The sequence below is a fragment of the Coptis chinensis genome, chromosome 9, assembly GCF_015680905.1.
Source record: "Coptis chinensis isolate HL-2020 chromosome 9, ASM1568090v1, whole genome shotgun sequence".
NCBI lineage: Eukaryota > Viridiplantae > Streptophyta > Magnoliopsida > Ranunculales > Ranunculaceae > Coptis > Coptis chinensis.
The window spans coordinates 68,921,717-68,946,071 of record NC_141464.1 but is presented as its reverse complement, the minus strand read 5'-3'; the positions used below and the strand labels follow the sequence as shown (position 1 = coordinate 68,946,071).

The 24,355-nt window shown below is 37.4% G+C and overlaps 1 protein-coding gene, 1 long non-coding RNA gene and 1 pseudogene across 4 annotated transcripts in view; 2 read left to right on the top strand and 1 right to left on the bottom strand.

Annotated features, from left to right (window-relative positions):
• Positions 1 to 569: 569 nt before the first annotated feature.
• Positions 570 to 1,714, bottom strand: LOC147477639 (deoxyhypusine hydroxylase pseudogene; annotated as a pseudogene).
• A 15,991-nt stretch (positions 1,715 to 17,705) lies between these two features.
• LOC147477638 (protein NDR1-like) lies at positions 17,706 to 18,110 on the top strand. The gene has a single exon (XM_086586048.1). The coding sequence runs from the start codon at positions 17,706 to 17,708 to the stop codon at positions 18,108 to 18,110; it is 405 nt and encodes a 134-aa protein (XP_086442174.1).
• Positions 18,111 to 20,786: 2,676 nt separating this feature from the next.
• Positions 20,787 to 24,355, top strand: part of LOC147477633 (uncharacterized) — a 34,279-nt gene continuing 30,710 nt past the window's right edge. Inside the window, exons 1-3 of one of the 3 annotated variants that reach the window (XR_015209598.1) lie at positions 20,787 to 20,937; positions 21,739 to 21,872; positions 23,099 to 23,164. This is a non-coding gene — a long non-coding RNA (uncharacterized LOC147477633). Of the gene's footprint in view, positions 20,938 to 21,724; positions 21,873 to 22,667; positions 23,165 to 24,355 lie in introns of all 3 variants that reach the window. The other 2 variants (XR_015209596.1, XR_015209597.1) reach the window with 2 other exon arrangements.

The following is a 24,355-nucleotide window of genomic DNA, read 5'->3' as shown; positions in this document are numbered from 1 at the left end:
TATAATCTAAGTCCCAATAATTTTTCAAGTTATAACAGGGCAACATGGGTTAATTCCAAGACGATGAATGGTGTAGCCATTAGCACTTATTTAAGTGAGTGCTCATAATATATTACTTACAGTCAATCAATGTATCATCAACCATTGTACTTAATCAGCAAAACTGAAATAGTCAATTGAAATTTAACTCTTAACTCATTAATTAAATCAAAATAATAATAATAATAATAAATTAATTAAAGAAAACAAAATAGTAGAAGAAGAACATAGAGAAAGCACCTGTGATGGAGAGAGATGTCATGGTTGCAGAAGACTCATGAGGAGGATTGGCGTGAAGAAAATCGCTAAAAAAAGTTTTAAAAAAAAAATCTAATTTAATTTTCCAATTTTTGCGTCATTGTAAAGAGCACGGAGGAACAACCTTGTATTTTTGGGTTTAATTTTTATTTTTTCTTTTTATTATTTCTTTTGTATGTAAGGCAAAGGTTTGGGGATTTTTTTTCTTTTGTTTTTTCAAAAAATTGTAGCTTTATACATAATTAATCACATGAAGGGAGAAAATTGAAGAGTACATTTGAAAAGTTCCTCTCAAGAAGGCACTTAAAAATAATCCCAATATGAAAATCAATTGCAAGTGTCCCATGGGTGGGTAGACGCGAAGTCGCATATTACTCAACCTAGCTAAATTTGGTTGACACATGCCTAGTAAATGGCACACTACTGCCATTTGACTGATAAAAAAACATGCAAGGCATCGAAGTCTGATAGAGCAGGCTATTGCACCTGAGGTGTCTACATGAAGAGATACTCAAAGGACTTTCCAGATTTTCAAACTCCAACATGCTGAGAGCAACTTCACAGCTTTGGGAGACAATGGGTTCAACATCCTTTGCAAACTCCTCAAGAAGCTCGACACTTTGGCTATCTGCAATTGATCCAAGTGCTTCAGCTGCTTCATGTCTAACCATCGGATGCTCACTAACATCCTTTAAGTACTCTAGAAAGGGCAGCAGTGGTAGCTTTATTTTGAAGTTGGCCTAAGACATATGCTACCTCATGTCGCAGAAGAGCACTTCTAGCACCTAAGGAATCAACAATGGCATTGAAAGGTACATCTTCACAACGATTTCAAAGAGCAAAGAGAGCCGCATATTGCTGATACATGCCTCTCTCTTCATCCAGAAGAATTTCCCTTAGCTGATCTACAGAAGAACAGCAAGAAGCAGGTGTGGCTGGATCAACAGAAAGAAACGGTGATGCTACCTCTTTTGTTGAATCCTCATTTTGACAAATATTCTTCTGTTGCTCTATTCCTTCAAGAGCTAACTCACATGTTTCTCTCACCTCCTGAGCAGGACACCAATGTCTTTTCTAGAAGGGGAGTATTACCTTCCAAACCAATAGCCCCAAGAGCTTCAGCAGCCTCGTGGCGAACAATGTGGTGTAAAGAAAGATCCTGGAGAACCTTTTCTAAAGCAGGAACCACTTCCGCATCTTGCATTTGACCTAACGCAAACACTGCCTCATGGGCAAGCATATTTGAAGAATCTTTAGTTGCAAGAATAAGTGCTTCACGCGGTCCAGAGCCACGTAGATTACTAAGTGAGAACAAAGCTTTAAAACATTTTGATATTGGTTAAGTTTGGTCGAGTAATCTTTCGCAGAGGAACTTTTCGATTTCGGGTGATGATTCGAAGATTTTTGCCAACGCCATTTTTTTTTTTTTTTTTGTTATTTCTTCCTTAGTCTCAAGACATTGCTCTAAGATTTGAGAAAGCATTACACATGGGTTGGAATAAACTTCTTGGGTCGAATATGACTCTACTGCAGCAGTGATGGCCTTCCAAAGCATTTGATCAAGTGCATTGGAAGTCAAGGGCTACTTGGAACCGGATTGGCACATGATCATCAGCACATGGAGGGAAGTCAATTTTGAAGTAGAATGCTATGCAAGGAAAGGAGGTACTCTGCCTATTCTCTAAGAATTGAGAAAACATTACATATGGGTTAGAAGAAACTTTTTGGGTCAAATCTAACTCAACTGTAGCAGTGATGGCCTTCCAAAATAATCGATCAAGTGCATTGGAAGTCATGGGCTACTTGGGACCAGATTGGCGCATGATCACTAGTACATGTAGGGAAGTCAATTTTGAAGCAGAAAGCTGTGCAAGGAAAGGAGATACTCTGCCTATTCATTTTGTTATAAATCAAATCAATTACCTTTAGCGAAAAAATGAGACTTCCATGGTTAGTCTCATTTCTCCCAATGAACTAAGTTGTGAGTAGAGACATTACACAGCTCGTAGTAGCTCTAACAGTAGTAGAATAATTTTTTTTTACATGAACAAAAATACTATCTATGGTCACCAAACCCAGTTGAAAGAGTTGGAAGTCTTCAAAAATAGTTTCACTGCTTGTCGAGCATCCCCTTCGAAATTAACAGCCTCCATTCTACTTTGCCTGGCTACATTGACTGTTAGTCTCATTTTTTTCCAATGAATTAAGTTGTGAGTAGAGACATTACACAGCTCGTAGTAGCTTTAATAGTAGTAGAATAATTTTTTTTACATGAACAAAAATACTATCTATGGTCACCAAACCCAGTTGAAAGAGTTGGAAGTCTTCAGAAATAGTTTCACTACTTGTCGAGCATCCCCTTCGAAAGTAACAACTTCCATTCTACTTTGCCTGGCTACATTGACTACCGATTCTAGTGCCAAGAGGTTGGCCTCCCCTTTGCTAATTGTTCTTGCCATTTGAGTAGTTGCCGTGTGGCTTTCTCCTCCTGCATTTCTATAAATCATAGCCAAGAAAGCAATTCGTTTTCTTTTACTAAAGTCCCGCTTGTGTGTTTTAACAGTTGCATCATGTAGTTTTCTTAAGCCATTAACAGGAGTTTTCTACTGCATCAATTGAGCAGAGTAAAACTTCCATGTACTCATACTCATTTTCTTGATCAAGAAATATGTCAAAATTTGACAGATCCAGAAGGAATATATGAAGTGTTAATTATGTGGGAAAACTCGGTAAGTAAGTGCGTAATCTGATCAAGAAAGTAACTATTGATTAAACCCAAATAGATTCATTACCTCTCCGAGACTTAGGCAAACCATCAATAAAATCAATAGAAATGTGTTCCCATTTCCACATCGGTATCTCTAATGGTTGCAATAATCCAGAAGGCCTTTGATGTTCTGCCTTAACCTACTGACAAGTTAAACACTGAAAAATATATTCACCGACATCTCTTTTTATCCCTTCCCACCAAAAGGTCCTCTTCAAGTCATGGTACATCTTCGTTCCTCCAAGATAAATTGTAAATCGAGAAGGATGAGCTTCATATAATATCTCCTTCTTTAACTCTGCATCATCTGGTGCACACAATCTCCCATGAAATCTCAATCCTCCCTCATAATCAACTACCCAATCAGACGAACAATCATCTAAAATATCAATGACCAGATCATCTAACCGACTAAAAAGAAATTGGTTTTTGTGTTGCATGGTAATCACTCTACTGAAAATCACTGGCCTAACCTCCAAACTGCATATATACCCTTCATCTGTACCTGGTGTAGTCCGGACGTCATAAGCTGCTATAGTCTCTAAACTCTTCCACTCTTGCACCATAAGAGTGGTCAAAACACCAGGCAATCGACTAAGTGCATCCGCAACTACATTGCCCTTGCCTGGGTGATACTGAATCTCGAAGTCATAACTATTTATGAATTCCATCCATCTCTGTTGTCTCATGTTCAACTCTTTCTATGAATAAAGATACTTCAAACTCTTGTCATCTGTGTAAAGCTCGAACTTCTCACCATATAAATAATGCCTCCACACCTTCAAAGCGAAAACCACTAGCGCTAACTCCAAGTCATGGGTAGGATAATGTCTCTCATGTATCTTCAACTATCGTGAAGCATACGACACCACCTTCTGGTCTTGCATTAACACACACCCCAAACCAGTTCCACTAGCATCTATAAAAACTGCTAGTTTTCCGCCTCTAGTCGGGATTACTAGAATTGGAGCTGTAGACAACCTCTATTTCAATTCTAAGAAAGCCTTCTCACAATCATTAGTCCACATAAACTTCACATCCTTCCTAATTAACTTCGTGAGCGGAGCTGCAATAAGCGACAACTTCTCAATAAATCTTCGGTAGTATCCAGCTAACCCCAAAAAACTCCTAATCTCTATAACAGTGGTTGGTTGTTTCCATTCTTTCACTGCAGCAACCTTCTCAAGGTCTACAGCAATCCCTTCACTAGATACCACATGTCCTAAGAAACGAATTTCTTCTTCCCAAAAATGGCACTTGCTAAACTTAGCATACAACTTCTGTTCTCTAAACGTCTGCATCGCTATCTTCAAATGCATTTTATGTTCTTCTGTGTTTTGTGAATACACTAAAATGTCATCAATGAAAACAATCACAAATTTATCCAAATAGGGCCTGAAAATACGATTCATCAGGTCCATAAAGAATGCAGGTGCATTCGTCAACCCAAAAGGCATCACAGAAAACTCATACAAACCATACCGAGTTCTAAATGCAGTCAAAGGAATGCTCTTCTCCTCAACTCCCATATGATAATAACCAGTCCTTAAATCAAACATTGAAAATACCTTAGCCCCTTTCAACTAGTCCAACAAATCATCAATCCTAGGAAGCGGATACTTATTTTTTATAGTCACCTAGTTCAAATTCCTGAAGTCAATACACATCCTCAAAGTACCATCCTTCTTCAAAACAAAAATAGTAGGCGCACCCCATGGTGAGTTGCTCGGTCGTATGAACCTGGTCATACACACCTTAAAAGATTCAAACCCATATACTCAAAAGATATGGTTAAGCCAAAAACAAAATCACTAAAACTTAAACTCTTACCCCTTCTTGAGTAATTCCTCGACTTGCACTTTCATTTTGCCCAATAGCTTAGGCGCCAACCGGTAAGCCGACTTTGAAACTGGTGCAGTTCCTGGTAACAAGTCTATAAGAAACTCCACCTCCCTCTTGGGTGGCAACCCTGGAATCTCCTAAAAAACATCTTCGAAGTCTCTCACTACTTCCACATCGCTGATATCCCTCATAGGTATCTCTATAGAGCACAGGAAACTAGACATCATAGAGTCCTCCTTACTAACACAAGTGTGAATCAACCTCATAATGTCAGGTGTATTCACTATAACTTCTCTCCTCACACAATCCAAGGTAACATAATAACGCGTCAACCAGTCCATACCAAGTATGAAATGGAAACCCTCAAACCCCAAAACTATCAAGTTTACCACAAAGACACGGTCTAAGAAATACAACTTAAAACCTTTGCACTCGTCATATAAGGTAATAGAACCTCCTAGTGGTGTCTCAACACACAAAGGTTTAGATAAGGGTGTAGTTTTAAAACGTTCTTTCTCAACATACTGACGAGATATAAAGGAATGTGAAGCACCCGAATCAAACAAAACTTTGAATATAAACTGAGATGAACTAAAGGTACCTTCAACATTCCCATGTCCTAGCATAGCTGCATAGGCTCTAGCACGAGTGACTGGTGCTGGTGCTGGTGCTCTGTTCTGCTGATTGCCCTGCTTGGTAGGGCAATAACGAGATAAATGACCCACCTGTTTACACTCCCAGCAAGCCCTTTCAATAGGAACTATGGCTCTAAGTGCTGGTGCAGGTAAAGGTAACGTTGTTGGTCGATACGGAAGAGCGGGAGCACGACCCTAAAACTGGTTACCCTGCCTTGGCTACTGATTCCCCTGAGGTCTATAGCCTCTAGGGTGCCCCGGTGGCCTATAACCACCCTGCTGTGCAAATCCTCCCTAGGGGGTCGGAATACACCATGCTGGTGAAATCCTCCCTGAAGCCCCTGGGATGGTGGTCTCTGAAACGGACCTCTGAGCAAAATCATAAGGCCTAAACCTATTCGGCTGCCTGCACTCAATAGGCCTAGGGCCAACAACTGGTATCTCACCAAACTTCCTCTTCCCCCTCGACTCTCTTAGGGTTGCATTCTGCTCCCATATCTCAATGCCAAGTCCAACACACGATCAAATGTGTCCCCGTCAAAAGGAATCAACTTGCTGGACAAGTAATTCTCTAGTCCACATATGAACTTTTGGTTTTTCCTCTTATCAGTATCCACAAGATGGGGAGCAAACCTCGATAACTCATTAAACTTGGTCACATACCCAGTCACAAACTTCCCGTCTTGAGTTAACTCAGAGAACTGTTGAGCCAACTGCTCTTTTATTGCTTCAGGAATGAACTTACTCTCAAATCTAATCTTGAAGTCCTCCCAAGTCAAAGTTCTAGTGTCCAGACTAGGGGTGAGAGCTCGCCACCAAAACCTAGCAGCGTCATCAAGTTGGTGAGCAGCTAACTCCTGCTTCTGTACCTCAGTAAGCTGCATACGCTCAAATACATTTTCACAACTTTGAATCCAAGACTCCGCTGCGATCGCGTTCCCAACACCAGTAAATCGCTACCCACCAAGAGTACCAAACTCCTTATTGCACTTAGCAAAAGGATCTCCTTGAATATCTTTGGTTATTACAGATAGGCCGCAATAACGATTCAACTGTCCTCGACATGCATGTTTGGAGTGTTCACTGCAGGTCCAGTAGTATTGCCATTTCATGTCTCAACCATGATCTACAGTTTCAAACAAAACTCCTGTTAATATTCACATATTTCCAAAATTCTCAACACTATAACCCATATTCCACATCCGAGGATCACTTAGACTTTCTTAATCTAAGCTATCCTAAGCTCCGATACCAAAATATTACAGCCCGAATTTCTAAACAATTACAAAGTGAATATTTGAAATATAAATATCTCAAACATCACTAGGTTCAATTGTCTAAAAACCTAGGTTATGTCAGGGTGGATACAACACATGCCAAAACCGAAAACCCACATCATAAAGAATCAACTTAAATTAAATAATCCCAAGAATTATCCACCATCACTTTATTAAGAAGCTATCTTCCGTCCAAAACAAAACGTCAAACAAACTCTAAGAATAAAAGTCCTCACTACCATATTCTCATGTCATGCTGAAAATGTAAACTACGTTATTACATCATTCCAATAAGAATCGGACCTAATAAAAGAACTAACGGACTGCTCCAGGCAAGAATCCAAATCACACACCGTGGTTCCACTGCCTTCCACCTATGTTCCCAAGAACACACCCACGTTGCCAAAACAAAGCAAGCATGGGTCAGCAAAATAGAATTTGCTGGTATGAGTAGACTAACAACATAAAATAATTTCCAGACTTTAATTATCCAACAAACACTTTATATGTACCCATATCTTAATCATTCTCAACTTGGAAGATAGGTAGTTCCGTCATTTCAACCGGCATAGTTTCTTCCTAAGCAAGACTTCCATTATATAAACTCACTATAATAACTCATTTTAATAACTTAGTAATTTAATTAAATCTTACCGATACCACTTATGTATAAGGGTAGGACAGCGTCCCTACACAAAATATTATTAAGTCCTACCCTCCTGCAAACGAAAGTTAGAAATTCTAAATAAACATTTGTAAATATCCTTTAAGTATGCACATGCAAGTCCAAGCACACCCGTAAAATCAAATCAATTTCTTTTATTAATTAATCGATTTCTTTTCTTATACACCCACCCTTTAGTACCTACTCCACGATTTGCACTCCACACATTTGCCAAATTATCACACTGTGTGCCTCTCTCCCACCGAATACCACAATATCATAGCCATATCTGGGCTTTCATACATATATTTCACAGCCTCTTTGGGCATAAAACTCAGGTCATTCATGGCACATTCAATGAATACCTTAGGTCATTCCCGCCACATTCAAGGAATACATATCATATCACTAACAGGCCATTAATGGCACATTCAATGAATGCCCTGGGTCATTTCCGCCACATTCAAGGAATACCTAACCCTACATTCTCGTACACTCAAGGAATACAACTAACCCCGCAAGGCGAATACCTTAGTTCCTCTCTAGGGCAATCCAAACAATTTGGTCATTCATGGCACATTCAATGAATACCTAGTTGGGCTTGGGCCTAACATTAGTTAGTTGTTGGGCCGGATTCTATTATTTTTGGGTTGGGTCGAAATCTATTTTTGTTTTGGGTCGAAACCTATTAGTTTTGGGCCAGTTCTATTTTGGATGGGTGATGTCCATATAACTTAAAATAAATCCAAGTAGGCCAGGTTATAAATTTATGGGCTTAAGTTTAGATTGGGCTCGGAAAAGACTAAACACTTTAGGCCTTAGTCTTTGGGTTTTTGGTTGGATGAGTTTAGGACTGGTTGACTATTGCTGACCTTTGGCAGATTGACTTTGACCAGTTGACCAAGTTTGACCTTTGACTCGACAAATGATTAGGTCTATTATGATAGGACTACGGCTATTAGCATGCTTGGCGTTAGGCTAAGACTTTATATATATACGTGTGTACGTGTATTAACTAATATGTGATATATCAGTCTTTTATGATATACGACGCTATGACACTTAGACATCAATCTATATTAATAACGCGTAAACAATAATACATGAAACAATATACTCCTCCGTTCTCTGAAATAACAAATGCAATAAAATTTAATAGTGTTCTCAACAAATTTACCACACCCTTTTAGAATCTCTCCACACCTCAGTTTTGGAAATGAGATTTTATGACTGAAGATGTCATGTGATAGGTGGGTATTCATTGACTGTGCCATAAATGACCTAGGTATTCATTGAATGTGGCGAGCATGACCTAAGTTACATAGGTACTAAAGGGTGGGTGTATAAGAAAAGTAATTAACTAATTGATAAGAGAAATTAATTTGATTGTGCGAGTGTGCTTGGGTTTACATTTGAATACCTATAGAATATTTACATATGATATATAAAATTTCTAACTTCCGTTTGTAGGAGGGTAGGACTTAATAATCTTTTATGTAGGGACGCTGTCCTACCCTTATATCGAAGTGGATATCGGTGAGATTTAATTCAATTATAAAGTAATTAAAATGGGTTATTATAATAAGTTAATATAATGATAGTCTTGCTTGGGAAGAAACTATGTCGGTTAAAATGACAGAACTACCTGTCTTCCAAGCTGAGAATGATTAAGTTATGGAAATATATAAAGTGATTGTTTGGATAATTAAAGTATGACATTGTATTTATGTTATTAGTCTACTCATACCAGCAAATTCCATTTTGCTGACCCATGTTTGCTTTGTTTTGGCAACGTGGGTGTGTTCTTGGGAACATAGGTGGAAGGCAGTGGAACCACGGCGATTGATTTAGATTTGTTTCCTGGAGCAATCCGCTAGTTCTTTTATTAGGTCTGATCTTTTTTGGAAGTATGTAATAACGTAGTTTCATATTCATCATGACATGAGAATACGATGTTGAAGACCTATTATTCTTAGAGTTTTATATTGATGATTTTTGGACGGAAGATAGTCTTTTAATAAAGTGATGGTTGAGAAATTTTGGAGATGTTTTGTTGTTAAGTTGATTCTTTTATGATGTGGGTTTTTCGGTTTTGGCATGAGTTGTGTCCACCCAGTCATAGCCTGGGTTTTTAGACAATTGAACATAGTGATGTTTGAGATATTTATATTTCAAATATTCACTTTGTAATTGTTTAAAAATTTGGGCTATGACATTTTGGTATCAGAGCCTAGGTTAGCCTAGATTTGGAAGGTCTAGGTGATCCTCGGAATGTGGTGATTGGGTGTATTTGAGTTTAAGATGTTTGAAGTACTAATAGAAGTCCGTTTTATTTTAAGGTGATGGCTGGAGATGACAATGACATTACTGGTACTGGAAGTAATACCATATCTGCTGATTTGGGAGCAATATTAACTTAGTTGGAGCAAACTATTCAGAGGGGTCAACATGCTAATCTAGGGGATCCTTTTGCTAGGAGAAACAAGGATTTTGCAACTTTAGGAGGCCAGAAGTTCAAGGGAGAGAAAGGGGCCATTGATGCTGAGAAATGGGTTACTATGTGTGAGTCCGTGTTTGCTAAGATGTAACTCACTGAGGTGCAGAAGTAGGAGTTGGCTTCCCACCAGTTGGAGGGGACAGCTTTATTTTGGTGGAGGTCTATCAAGGATAATGTGGATGTAGGAACTATGACTTGGGAGGATTTCCAGGTAAGATTTGAGGGAAGGTTTGTTCCTAATGTTGTTAAGGAGCAATTAACTGAGAAATTCTTTAATCTGACCAAAGGAGGGGAAACTGTTACGGAGTACGTGACTAAGTTCAATGAACTATCGAGGTATGCTCCTGATACCCAAGTAAAAAAGAACCAGAAGTTCATCCGTGGACTAGAGCCATATCTATCGAGTTATTTGATACCATTTGATTCAGAAACTTTTGATCGCGTGTTAGATTTGGCATTAAAATATGAACAATTGGATAATGAACCCAAAGATGAGAGGTTTAAAGAGAATGCCCCAAAACAAGTCAGCTTACACCTTATTTCTAGTCAACCACGTCAAGGGCAGAGAAAAAGTCGCCATCACCCATATAATAGGCAAACAAGTAAGCATGTGAATAAGGACGTTAGTACTTCACTAAAAAAATTTGATGGTAATTGTTTGAACTGTGGGGAAGTTGGGCATACTATTCGAAGATGTTCTAAACCAAATGAACTAGTAGGCAAATGTTATAAATGTGGACAGTTGGGACACTTTGTTAAGAACTACAATGGTTAATGTTAGGTATGTTTGAATTTGTTATTTACTAGTTCCTCTATTGGTACTTAGCATGCAAGAAATTATCGTATGATTATGAAAATAAAATGCTGGTTGTTTTAACAGTTAGTTTCTTATGAAATTTATAATCGAAATTGTTTAGCATGTTATAGTGTTATTTTCCTAACGGAGTTTTCTATTTTAAGTAAGTATTGGCTAAAGAAGAAATTGTTATTTTAAAATTTCATATTTGAGTAATTTGGAATTATCCAAGGAATAAAGAAACCCTTTCGGTGAATGTTGAATTTGGAATTGTTGATATTGTCCAAGTTATGTATATCGTTGGTGTGTGATCCAATATACATAGCATCTCTCTGTATGCATCATTGGAGTTGATCCAATGTATACATGTACACCATTGGAGTGTGATCCAGTATGCATACCACACATCATTGGTGTTTGATCCTATGTGATAGTAGAGAGCTTGTATGCATCGTTGGTGTGTGAACCAGTGTATACTTGTATATCGTTGGTGTGTGAGCCAGTGTGCATGTCTCACATTGTAGGTGTTTGATCCTATGTGATTGTGAACATAGTGTAGGTCGTTGATGATATGAATTAGCCTATACGTTTTATATATTCATTTTCGAACATGTGGTGTTCATGAGACACAGAGAGAAATGTTGATATATTTGTAAACACTAAGGTGGTGGATGAAACACATGAGTTTTTAAACGAATAGTTTTGACAGGGAAAATTGTTGAAAAGTAAATTATTATATGTATATTTATTGTTAAACTCTTTGGATTAGTTGGGAAATACTAAGAGTGGAACTAACTGCCTCGGTGTGAGAGGAACTACCTTGTCTTCTTAGTATGATTTAACTCGAAGAATATGAGTTTTGCTAAATTGAGAAATAATGAGTTTACTTAAGTGTTGGCAATTGAAGAAACTAATTACGTTTATTCTTTTGAGTTGTGTATACTAGCGTATACACGTATTTCTTGGGTTCTATACGTATATAGACACACTTTCAAAGTATATGATTTGCATATTATTTTGCCTATCTATATGATGTTGTATATGTGTATTCCTTTTAAGGTGTGTATACTTGGGTATACACTTATATCTCATTTTTTATATTTGTTTATCATGACCTTTTGGTGTAAGTTGTAAATGAAGTGTAATTAATCTTGCTGACATGTTTTAAATTATCACATAAACTTCAGTCGTTGAGATATGATCAGTTAACTTAGAAGAATTATTGCTTGGCGTAGTGTTTGTTTTGTTAATCTACGTTATCTCCTAGAATCTCGGGACGAGATTCCTTTAAGGTGTGTATATTACAACACCCCATGTTTTATTAATTATATTTTCCTAGTACAATAAATAATAATAATAATAATAATAGATAGATAAAGATTATAAAGAGATAGGGTAAAGATAGAGGATAAACCCCATTCGCTATTTTCGGGGGGTTTTCAAATAAAAAAAATGGGAAACACGTAAGAGTTTATGGGGAGAGTTTAAACACAGAGGAAAAAAGAGAGTTATACTGAGAGAGGAAAAGGAAGATTTTTCTGATAGCTGATATCAGCGGGTAGTAGGAGCGTATCATGGGTGAGTAGTTTAGTTTTCTTTTTCTTGTCTATACAGAGATAAAAAGTTTTACTATAGTACAATGTTTCCGCTTATTTTTCTGCTCTTCCTCTCATCGGTGATTATTCTGGTTGTTATTGTTAAAATCGGTTAGATTTATTGAACTGTTGGAACTCTGAAGGAGTTAATGGCTGCGCAAGCTAAGCCCAGAGGATAGAGAAATCGTCCCTGAAGGAGTTAAAACCTGTATATTGTTTGAATGTTTATTATGTGTATAATGTTGTTGTTAATGGTTTGATGTTTGGTGGTAGTAGGGGTGTGTGAGGGTTGTCGAATGTGGACTGTCTAAGCTTGGAGGGGTCGTTAATGGTGGACGACCCAGCGTGGAGGAAGGGTTATTGATGTGGATTATTTCGTAGTTGGTTTGGCTGTCTGATAGTTGTTGGTAGTGTGTGTGTGAGTACTGTAGAGTGGGGGGATGTTAAAGCTTGAAGGGGGTTGTTAATAGCGGTCGGGGGTTGAGTTTTGGATGTAAGAGGAATCGAGTTATGATGGTATCGATAGATGGGGGTTTTCAGAAGGGTTAAAACCATTGGGTTTAGAGGGGTCAAATGTGGATGGTTGATCGGTGGAAGTGGTGGAGGAGAGGCTGCTGGTGAGGGAGGAAGACGACCTGTTTGGTCGGTTGGGCTTGGGCCTAACATTAGTTAGTTGTTGGGCCGGATTCTATTATTTTTGGATTGGGCCAAAATCTATTTTTGTTTTGGGCCGAAACCTATTAGTTTTGGGCCAGTTCTATTTTGGATGGGTGATGTCCATAGAACTTAAAATAAATCCAAGAGGGTCAGGTTATAAATTTATGGGCTTAAGTTTAGATTAAGCTTGGAAAAGACTAAACACTTTAGGCCTTAGTCTTTAGGTTTTTGGTTGGATGAGTTTAGGACTGGTTGACTATTGTTGACCCTTGGCAGGTTGACTTTGACAAGTTGACCAAGTTTGACCTTTGGCTCGACAAATGATTCGGTCTATTATGATAGAACTAGGGCTATTAGCGTGCTTGGCGTTAGGCTAAGACTTTATATATATACGTGTGTACGTGTATTAACCAATATGTGATATATCAGTCTTTTATGATATACGACGCTATGACACTTAGACATCAATCTATATTAATAATGAGTAAACAATAATACAAGAAACAATATACTCCTCCGTTCTCTGAAATAACATATGCAATAAAATTCAATAGTGTTCTCAACAAATTTACCACACCCTTTTAGAATCTCTCCACGCCTCAGTTTTGGAAATGGGATTTTATAACTGAAGATGTCATGTGATAGGTGGGTATTCATTGACTGTGCCATGAATGACCTGGGTATTCATTGAATGTGGCGAGCATGACCTAAGGTACATAGGTACTAAAGGGTGGGTGTATAAGAAAAGTAATTAACTAATTAATAAGAGAAATTAATTTGATTGTGCGAGTGTGCTTGGGTTTACATTTGAATACGTATAGGATATCTACATATGATATATAAAATTTCTAACTTCCGTTTACAGGAGGGTAGGACTTAATAATCTTTTGTGCAGGGACGCTGTCCTACCCTTATACCGAAGTGGATATCGGTGAGATTTAATTCAATTATTAAGTAATTAAAATGGGTTATTATAATGAGTTTATAGAATGGAAGTCTTGCTTGGGAAGAAACTATGCCCGTTGAAATGACGGAACTACTTGTCTTTCAAGCTGAGAATGATTAAGTTATGGAAATATATAAAGTGATTGTTTGGATAATTAAAGTATGACATTGTATTTATGTTGTTACTCTACTCATACCAGCAAATTCCATTTTGCTGACCCATGTTTGCTTTGTTTTGGCAACGTGGGTGTGTTCTTGGGAACATAAGTAGAAGGCAGTGGAACCACGACGATTGATTTGGATTTGTTTCCTGGAGCAGTCCTTTAGTTCTTTTATTAGGTCTGATCTTTTTTGGAAATATGTAATAACGTAGTTTCATATTCATCATGACATGAGAATACGATGTTGAAGACCTATTATTCTTAGAGTTTTATATTGATGATTTTTGGACGGAAGATAGTCTTTTAATAAAGTGATAGTTGAGAAATTTTGGAGATGTTTTGTTGTTAAGTTGATTCTTTTATGATGTGGGTTTTCGGTTTTGGCATGAGTTGTATTCACCCCGTCATAGCCTGGGTTTTTAGACAATTGAACATAGTGATGTTTGAGATATTTATATTTTAAATATTCATTTTGTAATTGTTTAGAAATTCGAGCTGTGACAGGAGCCGTGGGGTTATTAGAACTTCAAGAGGCGTTGCTTTGGGTTTTGTTTATTTGGAATTCGGGGAGGTTAAAGTAATATAAGAATAGATAAGGGAGATTTAAACAAATCTGGAGAGGTGTTTCTAATTATTAGCACCTCCTCTTTTTTAGGAGCCACTAATATTACTCGGGGTGTAAAATAGAGCGATATAGTGAGGAGAAAGAATGTGCGCGAGCTTTTATATATATATAGATAGATTTTCGTCTCAGCCCCGGCTGCCCGGGAAAAGAAAATTTTGTAGCTCCGCCTTTGAGTGGGTGTACTTCCACTTTAACGCATGCCACACGCCCACACAATTTGTGTGCCCCACGATGCAACTTAATGATAAAAATCTTGCTTTCGCACCATAATTTGAAAAATATAACTGTGAATCTGGGGACCGAATTGAACCCATTTAGAGTGATGTAGTCATGCTAGCTATATTGCTACAATTTCAGTACAATATGGCGATGTGGAAGTTGAGATTACTGAATGTCAACATACCTGACCAGCATTGATGTCAACTTAAGTTGTGTAAGCTGCACAGAAGGTTTAGTTGCAAATTCCAATACCAAAGTCAGAATTTTCTGGTAAAGACAGACAGTCATGAATGTGAACTATTTTTTTTTTTTTGAAAAGTTTGCTGGGGTTAAGGCAGACCCCCACCTGTTTATTGCACATAGAGAAGCATTACATACCCTCCCTAAGAGTATGGTCATTAGAAGGAGGTACACAGAACATAAGGCATCAAACCTAAAACGATTTCTCCCTACACTGGCATAAAACCACAATCAGCAACCCCATCAACCATAGCCTGAGGGACCATCTGCCTTCAATCCACAAGCCCCAATCAAAGACAAAGGGAGCATACAAAGACTACAACAGGCATGAAGCCCTCACACAAGTGACATTACACATACCACAAGCAAGTATTCATAGGAATCATCTCATTTGATCTCCTACTTTTTAGCCTTCAATTGCTTTACTATCTTAGGATGATCTTTCCTAAGATGAAGTTGCGTTTTCTCATAGTCACAGAAAAAACACCCACAAGCACAACACACATATGTGAGCCCCATAGTGTCGTCCCAAAACTCTTTTGTATAATCTTCAAGATACCTCTTTTTGTTTTTGGTTAGTGACTTTACCTTCTTCATCATTGCGAGAGTAGGCTCAATTTCTCCCGAAGAACGTTCTTGGATTCTTTTGCTTCTTTTTGGCTTTACAGTTGACCAATCCTCTGAAGACGTTTCATGCCTCGACCTGTTTTTAGGCTAGTGGTCATTAAACATTTCTTCCTCATAATCTGATTGGTCATCCATATCATCTACCTCCTCATTTTCAGCAACTAACCCTTCGTACATATTTCTTTCTCGGCTATTGGGTAGTTGGGGAAGAGAAGTAATCGTATTCACTTTTTCTGCTTCCCTTACCTTCTCTGTACCTTTGACTGAGGCTTGTAGTGTCTGTACTTACAGTACCTTCAAGATCTCCCTTACAGCATTGTTATTCCATACCACTATAGCCTGACTATTCTCTGTAATTCTTTCTTGTTCTTGAAAAACCCCATGTCCCTCTTCAACCTCCAGATCTACTGGTGTTACCTCCACTGGACTTGGTATTTCCCTAGATGTAGAACCTACATTCAAACCTCTATTTACTTCTTGCGGTGTACTCTTTCTTACCCAAACTTGGGTGGGTTTCTCCGGACATTTGTTCTCCTTGTGACCATATATTTTACATAGAGCACATGAAATAGGAACCCACGGATATTCCAGCTTTATAGTTACCTCTTTTCCAAGCATTTTAACTTTAACTTCAGTTCTAAAATCAAAGTCTATGGAAACTACCACGCAGACATTTGCATAGTTAAGCCTTTGTTTCCGTTTAGTTTGCTCATCCATTCTCTTAGGCTTACCCACCAGGCTTGCCACAAACCCCAGACCATCATCAGTCCACAACTCTTTTGGTAGATCCATTAGTTTTACCCAAATAGGAAGGGATTTTATTTCATTCTTCTGAGCTTCAACTTCCTGGGTCCACTGTGTTATAACAAACAGTTTACCTGCGAGAAATATTGGCTCTGCATCTAGAACCTTTCTCCTATCTTCTTCCACGTTGAACTTGAAGTAATATAGTTCTTTGTCAGTGGAAATAGAGAAATCCCCTTTAAGCTTCCAAATTTTGCTCAGTGTGTTCTTTACAAATAGAAATGGCAATCTTTTTCCAAAGAAGAAACCCACCACATATTCGCTCCAAAAGTCGGCACCTTGATGCACTATGTTGTTAGCGATCTCAGCAACTCCCTCCACCAATTCATAAGAAAATCTACGCAATAGCATATCAGGATTAGATGAAGAGCTCGCTTCATTTTGGAAAAGAGAACTCCAAGCGGGGTTGTGATGTCTGTGAGAACCAAGAGAGGGTTCTACAGGGGTGAGGGGGATGGTTGATTGATCAGCCATGATAAAACGAGATTTAGTAGTTTGTGAGTGTTGCAGAGAAGAAAACTACTAAAAAAAGGTGGGGAAAGCATGGGAAGAGCAGATAAGGATATCTATCCTACCCAAAAACTTGCTACTAAAGGAAAGAATACGGAGCACAGGATCGTGAAATAGAAGAATCTTAAGTGACTCCCGATCGCCTAAGGAGAGTCCCTATTAAGTGACTCCCGAGGTTGCAAGTTTGGGTGCTAATGTGAACTATTTAAGTAAGGGAATATTTTCAGAACCATTATATATTATTTTCTCCAAACCATTTTTCGTTTATATTACTGAGTTGACCAAAACAAGGAGCGAGAGTTGAACTTTCCATTTTGTTTCTTTTTCTTTCAGCTTTCGTTAATATATACTCTCATAAGCATAAGTTAACAATCATCCACGCGCAAACATTGTGGCATTGTGCCTCTCATGCAATAGTACGCTATAACTCTGCGTGACCAAACTTGTTATCAGAGAAATGCTTTCATAGAAATTGATCCAAACAGTTGCAACAAAACCTTCTGGCGTTTGCTAACTTGTTTTTCTTGGGATTTTATACTCCGTTCCAATGGCAAATTCAAGCAGAGGTTCTCATCTGCACATCCCAGGATTCATTTTCAACCTAAGTCTTGCTATTTTCTTCCTCTGCTTTGGCTTGGTGTGTTCTGATCCTGTTCTCTCGATTGAAGAAATCTACGTTCCTGCCCTCGACAAAACCTCTAATGACACCGAGAATACCACTATATTCTTCGACATTAAATTCAACAACAGAGACGATGGCAGCGAAAGTTACCCCAAAACTTACTACGACACCCTCAATGTCACCATTTACTATGCCCAAAACTTAAATGTTCCAGTGGGAAATGTGACAATTCCTGGGTTTCGTCAAGGAACAGGTAGGACAACTTATCGAAAAGAGACGGTTAGAACTGTTGGAGTACCTTGGGAAACCGCTTATTACAGAGGTTTCTAACGGCACAACAATGTTCCAGGTGGATTTGAAGACAATGATAAGGTATAAATATACTTTTCAGATGCCGAAGCGCCATTCCTTTTTCTTAAAGGTAATGTAATAGTCAACGATCAAGGTAGCATGGTGAAACGTAAGAAGAAGGGGGTGCTGCTATCTTCTGCATCTTTACAAGTTAGCAATTTTGCACTTGTAGGTGTATTGGTTGGCTTTGTTTTGTATCTGCTTTGGTTCTAAGTTGAACTTTGAACTATATTTTTATTTTTATTTTATAATCAAAAAATATATTTATTGATATGAAAAATAAATCAAACAAATGATTTAGAGGTCGAGCGCGCTACAAATTGCGCCGTTAGTCCTTTATGAATAACAAATTCAATCCTTCTAAACACAAATTCGTGAGACCAGCTGTCATCACATTGTTGTCTAATGTACACTTTCTACACCCTCCTAAACAACTCACAAATTCAATCCTTCTAAACATATATTCGTGAGACCAGCTGTCATCACATTGTTGTCTAATGTACACTTTCTACACCCTCCTAAACAACTCAACAGCATCTGGCGCCAAAAAACCAAATATATCAAATGCAAATGGGACAAAATAGTGTTGGTTAGCCATGCACGCTCCTTTATGTTTCTCTGCCTTCGATGTAGTTGCACTAATAGCTGTTTGCCTTACTCCAAAAACTCTATTAACAAAACCAACAAAAAGAGATACCCCTGTGACATCCACACAAAAAGAGATACCCCTGTGATTGCAGGGCGAAACGTCGATCTACCTTTTTTAGGATCACTAAGCGAGGAAGTTGACAGGAGCCTCCTTCACTTGTATACCAACACGCTAGACCGCATTATATAAAATGTCACGTACATGATCATGTTTGTATGTAAACCCGGCCTGAAAAGTGCTTGCACTGTGTCGCATGATCTCCAAAAGCGTCAAGGCAACTTTTCATACATACATGACAGCAGTATACAAAGGGATTATGAGGCAGTAACGAAAAATAACCCGATACTCAACCGGCGACATACGTTGTCCACGACCACCCATAGGAATAGCAAGGAGAAAGTCTTTGACATGTCCAGACTGTACACAACTAATAACATCTTTTTGACGATCTGACAAGTTAAATTCCCTCTCAAGACCTGTAATAATTTGGTCAAGATCAGGAAGATGCATATGCAGTTCAGCAGTTGCGATATCAAAAACATCACCCATAGGCGTGTGTGTTTACGATATCTAAAAATGTGGTTTTGGAGCGCCTCGGTCTGAATCTGTGAGGCTACAAAGGAAAATGTGATGACATCTTCTGCATAACATATACCAAGACCACCAAAACGGAGTGGAAGGGTCGACAAACGCCGCTGAAGATCATCGAAACCAGTTCCATCAGAAACAACAATGCCCTGAACAGCAGACCGGATACCATAGTCAAACATAGTCGCTGCTTTCCTAAAGTGAACAAGTGGACAAATACGTCGAGCAAATATCAATTTAGGTAACCCTCACATGCTCGTAAGAGTGTCAATTCACACTGGGGGTCTTTCAGCTACGCTAGTGTATTCAGCAGCTTAAGACTTTTCTCAACACACTTACCAATAAGACCAAAGATAAAAGATATGTCCATACTGACTACTCCACCAAGTAATTTGACCCTAAGCTGCTGCCAAGATTTACTAATGGGAAAAAACGGGATTAGAGCGTCGTGGGTCCACTAATGGCCAAAAGTTCTATGTCTTGTTTTCATTAAGGACGAGCCCTAATGATGGCCCTACTTCTCGGATAATGTGTAATGCTATTGCAACATGTTCTATGTCACAATCCAATCATCTAAGTACCATGCCTGTAACTCTAAATGACAAGCAGACTAAATACGCAACACTAGTGGATGTATGTAAAACTAGTGCAAAAAGAAGGGGCTCGATAATGTTTATTTTATTTTATTTTTTGCTAGATAAAAGTGCTAGAATTTCCATTTTAATAGAGCTCGAAAAATACATGGGTGAGAGCTTTATATTAAAACTATAAAATAGACCCGTGCATACACACTGGCTCTTTTAAAAACTTGCTCAACAATCATAACCATACATATATAAATTTTCTAATAAATCGTGATTCCTGTTTTCGTCGCTAACCCGTTTTAATTTCCTAAGAAATTGTTTTAATCAAGTCTTAAAAACCCATTTTTATTTCTCAACAAATTGTTTTATTTATGTTTTAAAAATCCATTTTTATTTCTCAACAAATTGTTTTATTTAAGTTTTAAAAATCCATTTTTTAATTGGTGGATGGATCCCGTTTTTAATAGGAAAGAGATTCTCGTTTTAATTAGAAATTCTAGATTTTTCTTTTTCAATAAAGGGATTCCCCGTGATAATAGGAGAATGATTCCCGTTTTAATTAGAAGTGGTATAATTTATTTTTTCAATAGGAGATGAATTCTCGTTTTAATAGGAGTTCATGACATGGAATTTTAAAAGAGCTCGAAAAATACCGTTGTGGGAGTTCTAATATTAATTTTATCTTATATATAATGCGAAAACCTGATTTCCTCAATTAGGCCCCGTATTACCAGTTTTAATCCCAAGGGTACCCAAAAGTTTCACCTCCTAAATTTTCGAGTAGTACAAATTGCAAGGGTAAAGACGTAGTTACATATTTCCAAGCTCTTAAAAGTTAAAACTCGAGCAACAGAGGCACCGTTTCAGATCCAATCTTCGTGAATAAACAATGATCCAGGTTCTCTTCGTCTCTCTTCCTCCAAAACACTATATTTAAGAAACACTACATGCTCCCTCATTCTCAAAGAGTTTAATTGTGGAAAAGGTAACTGAACTTCTTCATAATACAATTTTCTTTGTTTAATTGTGGCAAAAGGTTAACCACTCTTTGAATTGGTAGGTTACAAAACGGTTGCCATTTTGTTTTCAAGAAACAAGTTTGGATTTACGAATTTAATTATTGTCAGTCTTTTACTGCGATCGGATTTCCCGGTCTTATTACTGTCAAAAGTATCCCATTCTTAGTTTACCTTAGCTGGTGCGGTTTAATTTGTTGTGGTTGTATGTGCCATCTTATTGTACTACACAGTACACACTGCAGTATGTTATCTACTTCAATGAACATTCTCTTTCTTCCGTTTTAAGTTTAACGTTGCTATTTGCAAAAAAATTGACACTTCAAGTTACATGAACCCAACTACACACTTGAAAGGATAATGGGCATACATACATTATGGCTAAAATTTTATATTCACTTCAGTTTATTCTTTGCAGTTTTAGCCTGTGCTTCTATAATCATTGTTTTGAGTTGGTTATGAATTTTGCATTATGTCTTCGGATTCATATCTCTTCCGATCTATGTTCATGCACCGTTATGAATATTTATGAAGGTTTCATATGTGACGCACTATGTGGAAGGTGTAAATAACGTCGTCATTCATCTTGGCCGGTTTCATTATATTTTATTTCAAAGTTCACATAATTATGTATTTTCTTTGTTATGATGGAAATTGAGTAGACTGTAAACGTAATGTGTTGTTAATTGCTAATGAACTTAGTTGTGAATGAACCTTAACCTGTTTTTTTTTTTTGTTGATCACATCATCTGCAAGTAATTGATTTATAGGTTGAACAGGCGTTACTACTCAATCAATTACACGAAGAATTAAGTTGAGGAGAAGATGCTTCTGAACCTACTCAAGAAGAAGTGTGCACTGATCGCTTTATACCCATTTCAATACCAGCAAGCAGACTATCAAGGTTATTGAATGTTCATTCTCATCACGTATATATTCTATTTTCTTCCTGTCATATGTTTTGTTTGCCAACTGATTATACTTATAGGTTTGACTGCCCGACATGAATAGCTTTTTAATTTTCTAACAACTGTGTCTATTCGGCACTACCACCTATTTGACACAGGAGTAGTGCGAACTAAATTTCTTTTTGAGTTTCACATGTACCACTTCAATACAATCTCCGCTTGGGTCTCTTTGAGAACCTAAGGATGTACTTGAAATCTGGATTGTATAAATTGTGTCATTAATGGGTGACCTTTTGTATGCAACTCACATATTAGTTGTTTAGTAGAATTACTAAACATGGGATACATACTACAATTTTTGTTTCATGATCATTATGCCAAGTGCCCAGTTATTTGGATGGTTTAGAATGACTTTAACCATTTCTTTGATCCCATGGTTGAAGATTGTTTATCAACCACTGACATCATGTAATATTCTATCATTTGAAGTATAAGATCCTTTTGACAACCACTAGACACCCAAATAGAGAGGAGCTGAGTAATTTCTTTGTATGCTAGCTAGAAATTTTAACGTACTCTGACCATGACCAGGCACATAGTTTAGATTAACTATACTAACATAATAAATTGCACTCACTAGTACAAAAAAAGGTTTTTGTGAATGTTGTAAAAGGTTATTTGTGACTGTTGTTTTCGAAACGGTTTCAAATGGTAGAAAATAGTTTTTATGACTTTTAAAATGTTTTTTGTGATGGTCATTTTCTAAAGGGTTCAAATGGTTTTTTTTATAGGAAAGAAGGTACATGTGTGGCTTTTTATTTGTGTCCATTCCCCCAAAACAGTTACATATTCCCCGACTTTTATGTGACTGTCTTGGATCCAAATATTTCAGCCCACTAACTAGAACAACTTGGAACAAAGCCCACGTTCGGTCTCCCCCTTCCTTTCAACAGAAAACAGTTCCAACCCTTCCACAAACACTTCCAATATCACTACACCAATATCACTCTATTCCAAGTTAGTTCTAGGTCTTTTTATTTTACTTCAACCCCCTAAAATTTCACGCCGGTGATTTCGATTACGCAATTCAATTTTTTTTCTTTTCTCTGTTAAATATTGATTCTATGATAATCTTTGGGTTTATGTGAACTCAATTATTTCTTTCAAAATCACGTTATACCCATAGCTATTTTCTCAAAAAAATCTGACTTTTTCTCAAAAGATCGAGATGGAAGGACACTTAAACAGAGGGGGTTGCACCGTTTCAGGATCGTTGTTTGGCTATAAGGTACTTCGAGACTGAAACTCTCATTGAAATTCTTTGTTCTTCTATTTATTTTTGTTACTTGTAATTTTGCACATTGAAATTCTTAGCTTTTTGTTCATAGATTTCCAAAACTTTGGGGCTTTAGTTGAACGTATTAATAATTCTGGATAAATCTATGTATATATGTTGTTCTCAACTTGAAATCTATAAGACGTACTGTGTAAAAGAGGTAGAAGGATACAAGAGTTTATCTTTTCTGTTTTGAGGGACATCAAATTAAAAGCAAACTGTTACTGATCCATTTCTAGCTTCTCATTTTCTTATTTTCAGCGTCCTAAATTTTAAGTACATGTTAAGTGTAAAAGGGGGCTGGGGTACTTGATAAATTATATAATATATCCTGGAAAATGGGAGACCTGATTACTAGTATTTGGCAATATATGCAAGAGTTGATTGCTATGTTTTTATATAATAGTGCATGGATATGTTGTTGAGTTTGTCTGTTGTCAATGTTATCCCTGTTGGTTCACTTTGGACCTCTTCACTATGAAGTTCAATAGGCACAACTTGATGTAAGCTTCTTGAATCGGTATTTCATCCTAGGATTGCTCTACATGTTGGTGATTGCTTGCTAATGTTAATAATTGTAATAACACTTATAAGGAAAAACTTAGCAGTTGGTGATTGCACTGATTTTGGTTCTAGTTGAGGAGATGATGATAAATCCTCACTGGGAACTTCTTATTTTATTTTTCTCCATAATGAAGATAAAAAAAACTCTTACTATTGCTTGCTTTAATTATTTTTCCTACTTTAATAAGTTGTATATGCATTCAGCTTGAGGACATGGATAGTATTGTATTTGCATCGGACTTTCTGTAGGGCTATTTCTACTTGTGTTTAAATGGTTAAATTAGGAGGCTGCTGCATTAGATGAAATCATACTGGAATTGTTGCACTATTTGTTGTGCATTATCTGGTGAGGTCTAGTAGATAATTTTAGTGCTATTAGGAAGACTTATTGTTGGCCGCTTTGTACGTGTCCATTTAAGAAGCACCAATAGCTAGACGTCTTCTGATTTTGATTGTAAACAATTTTATTTGGTACAGATAATACATTTTTGTGGAGGACTTGTACTTACTTTTTTAGACCATATTTCTACCTGTAGTATTTATGTACTAGGTATTACCCGTGCCTTCGGCACGAATGGC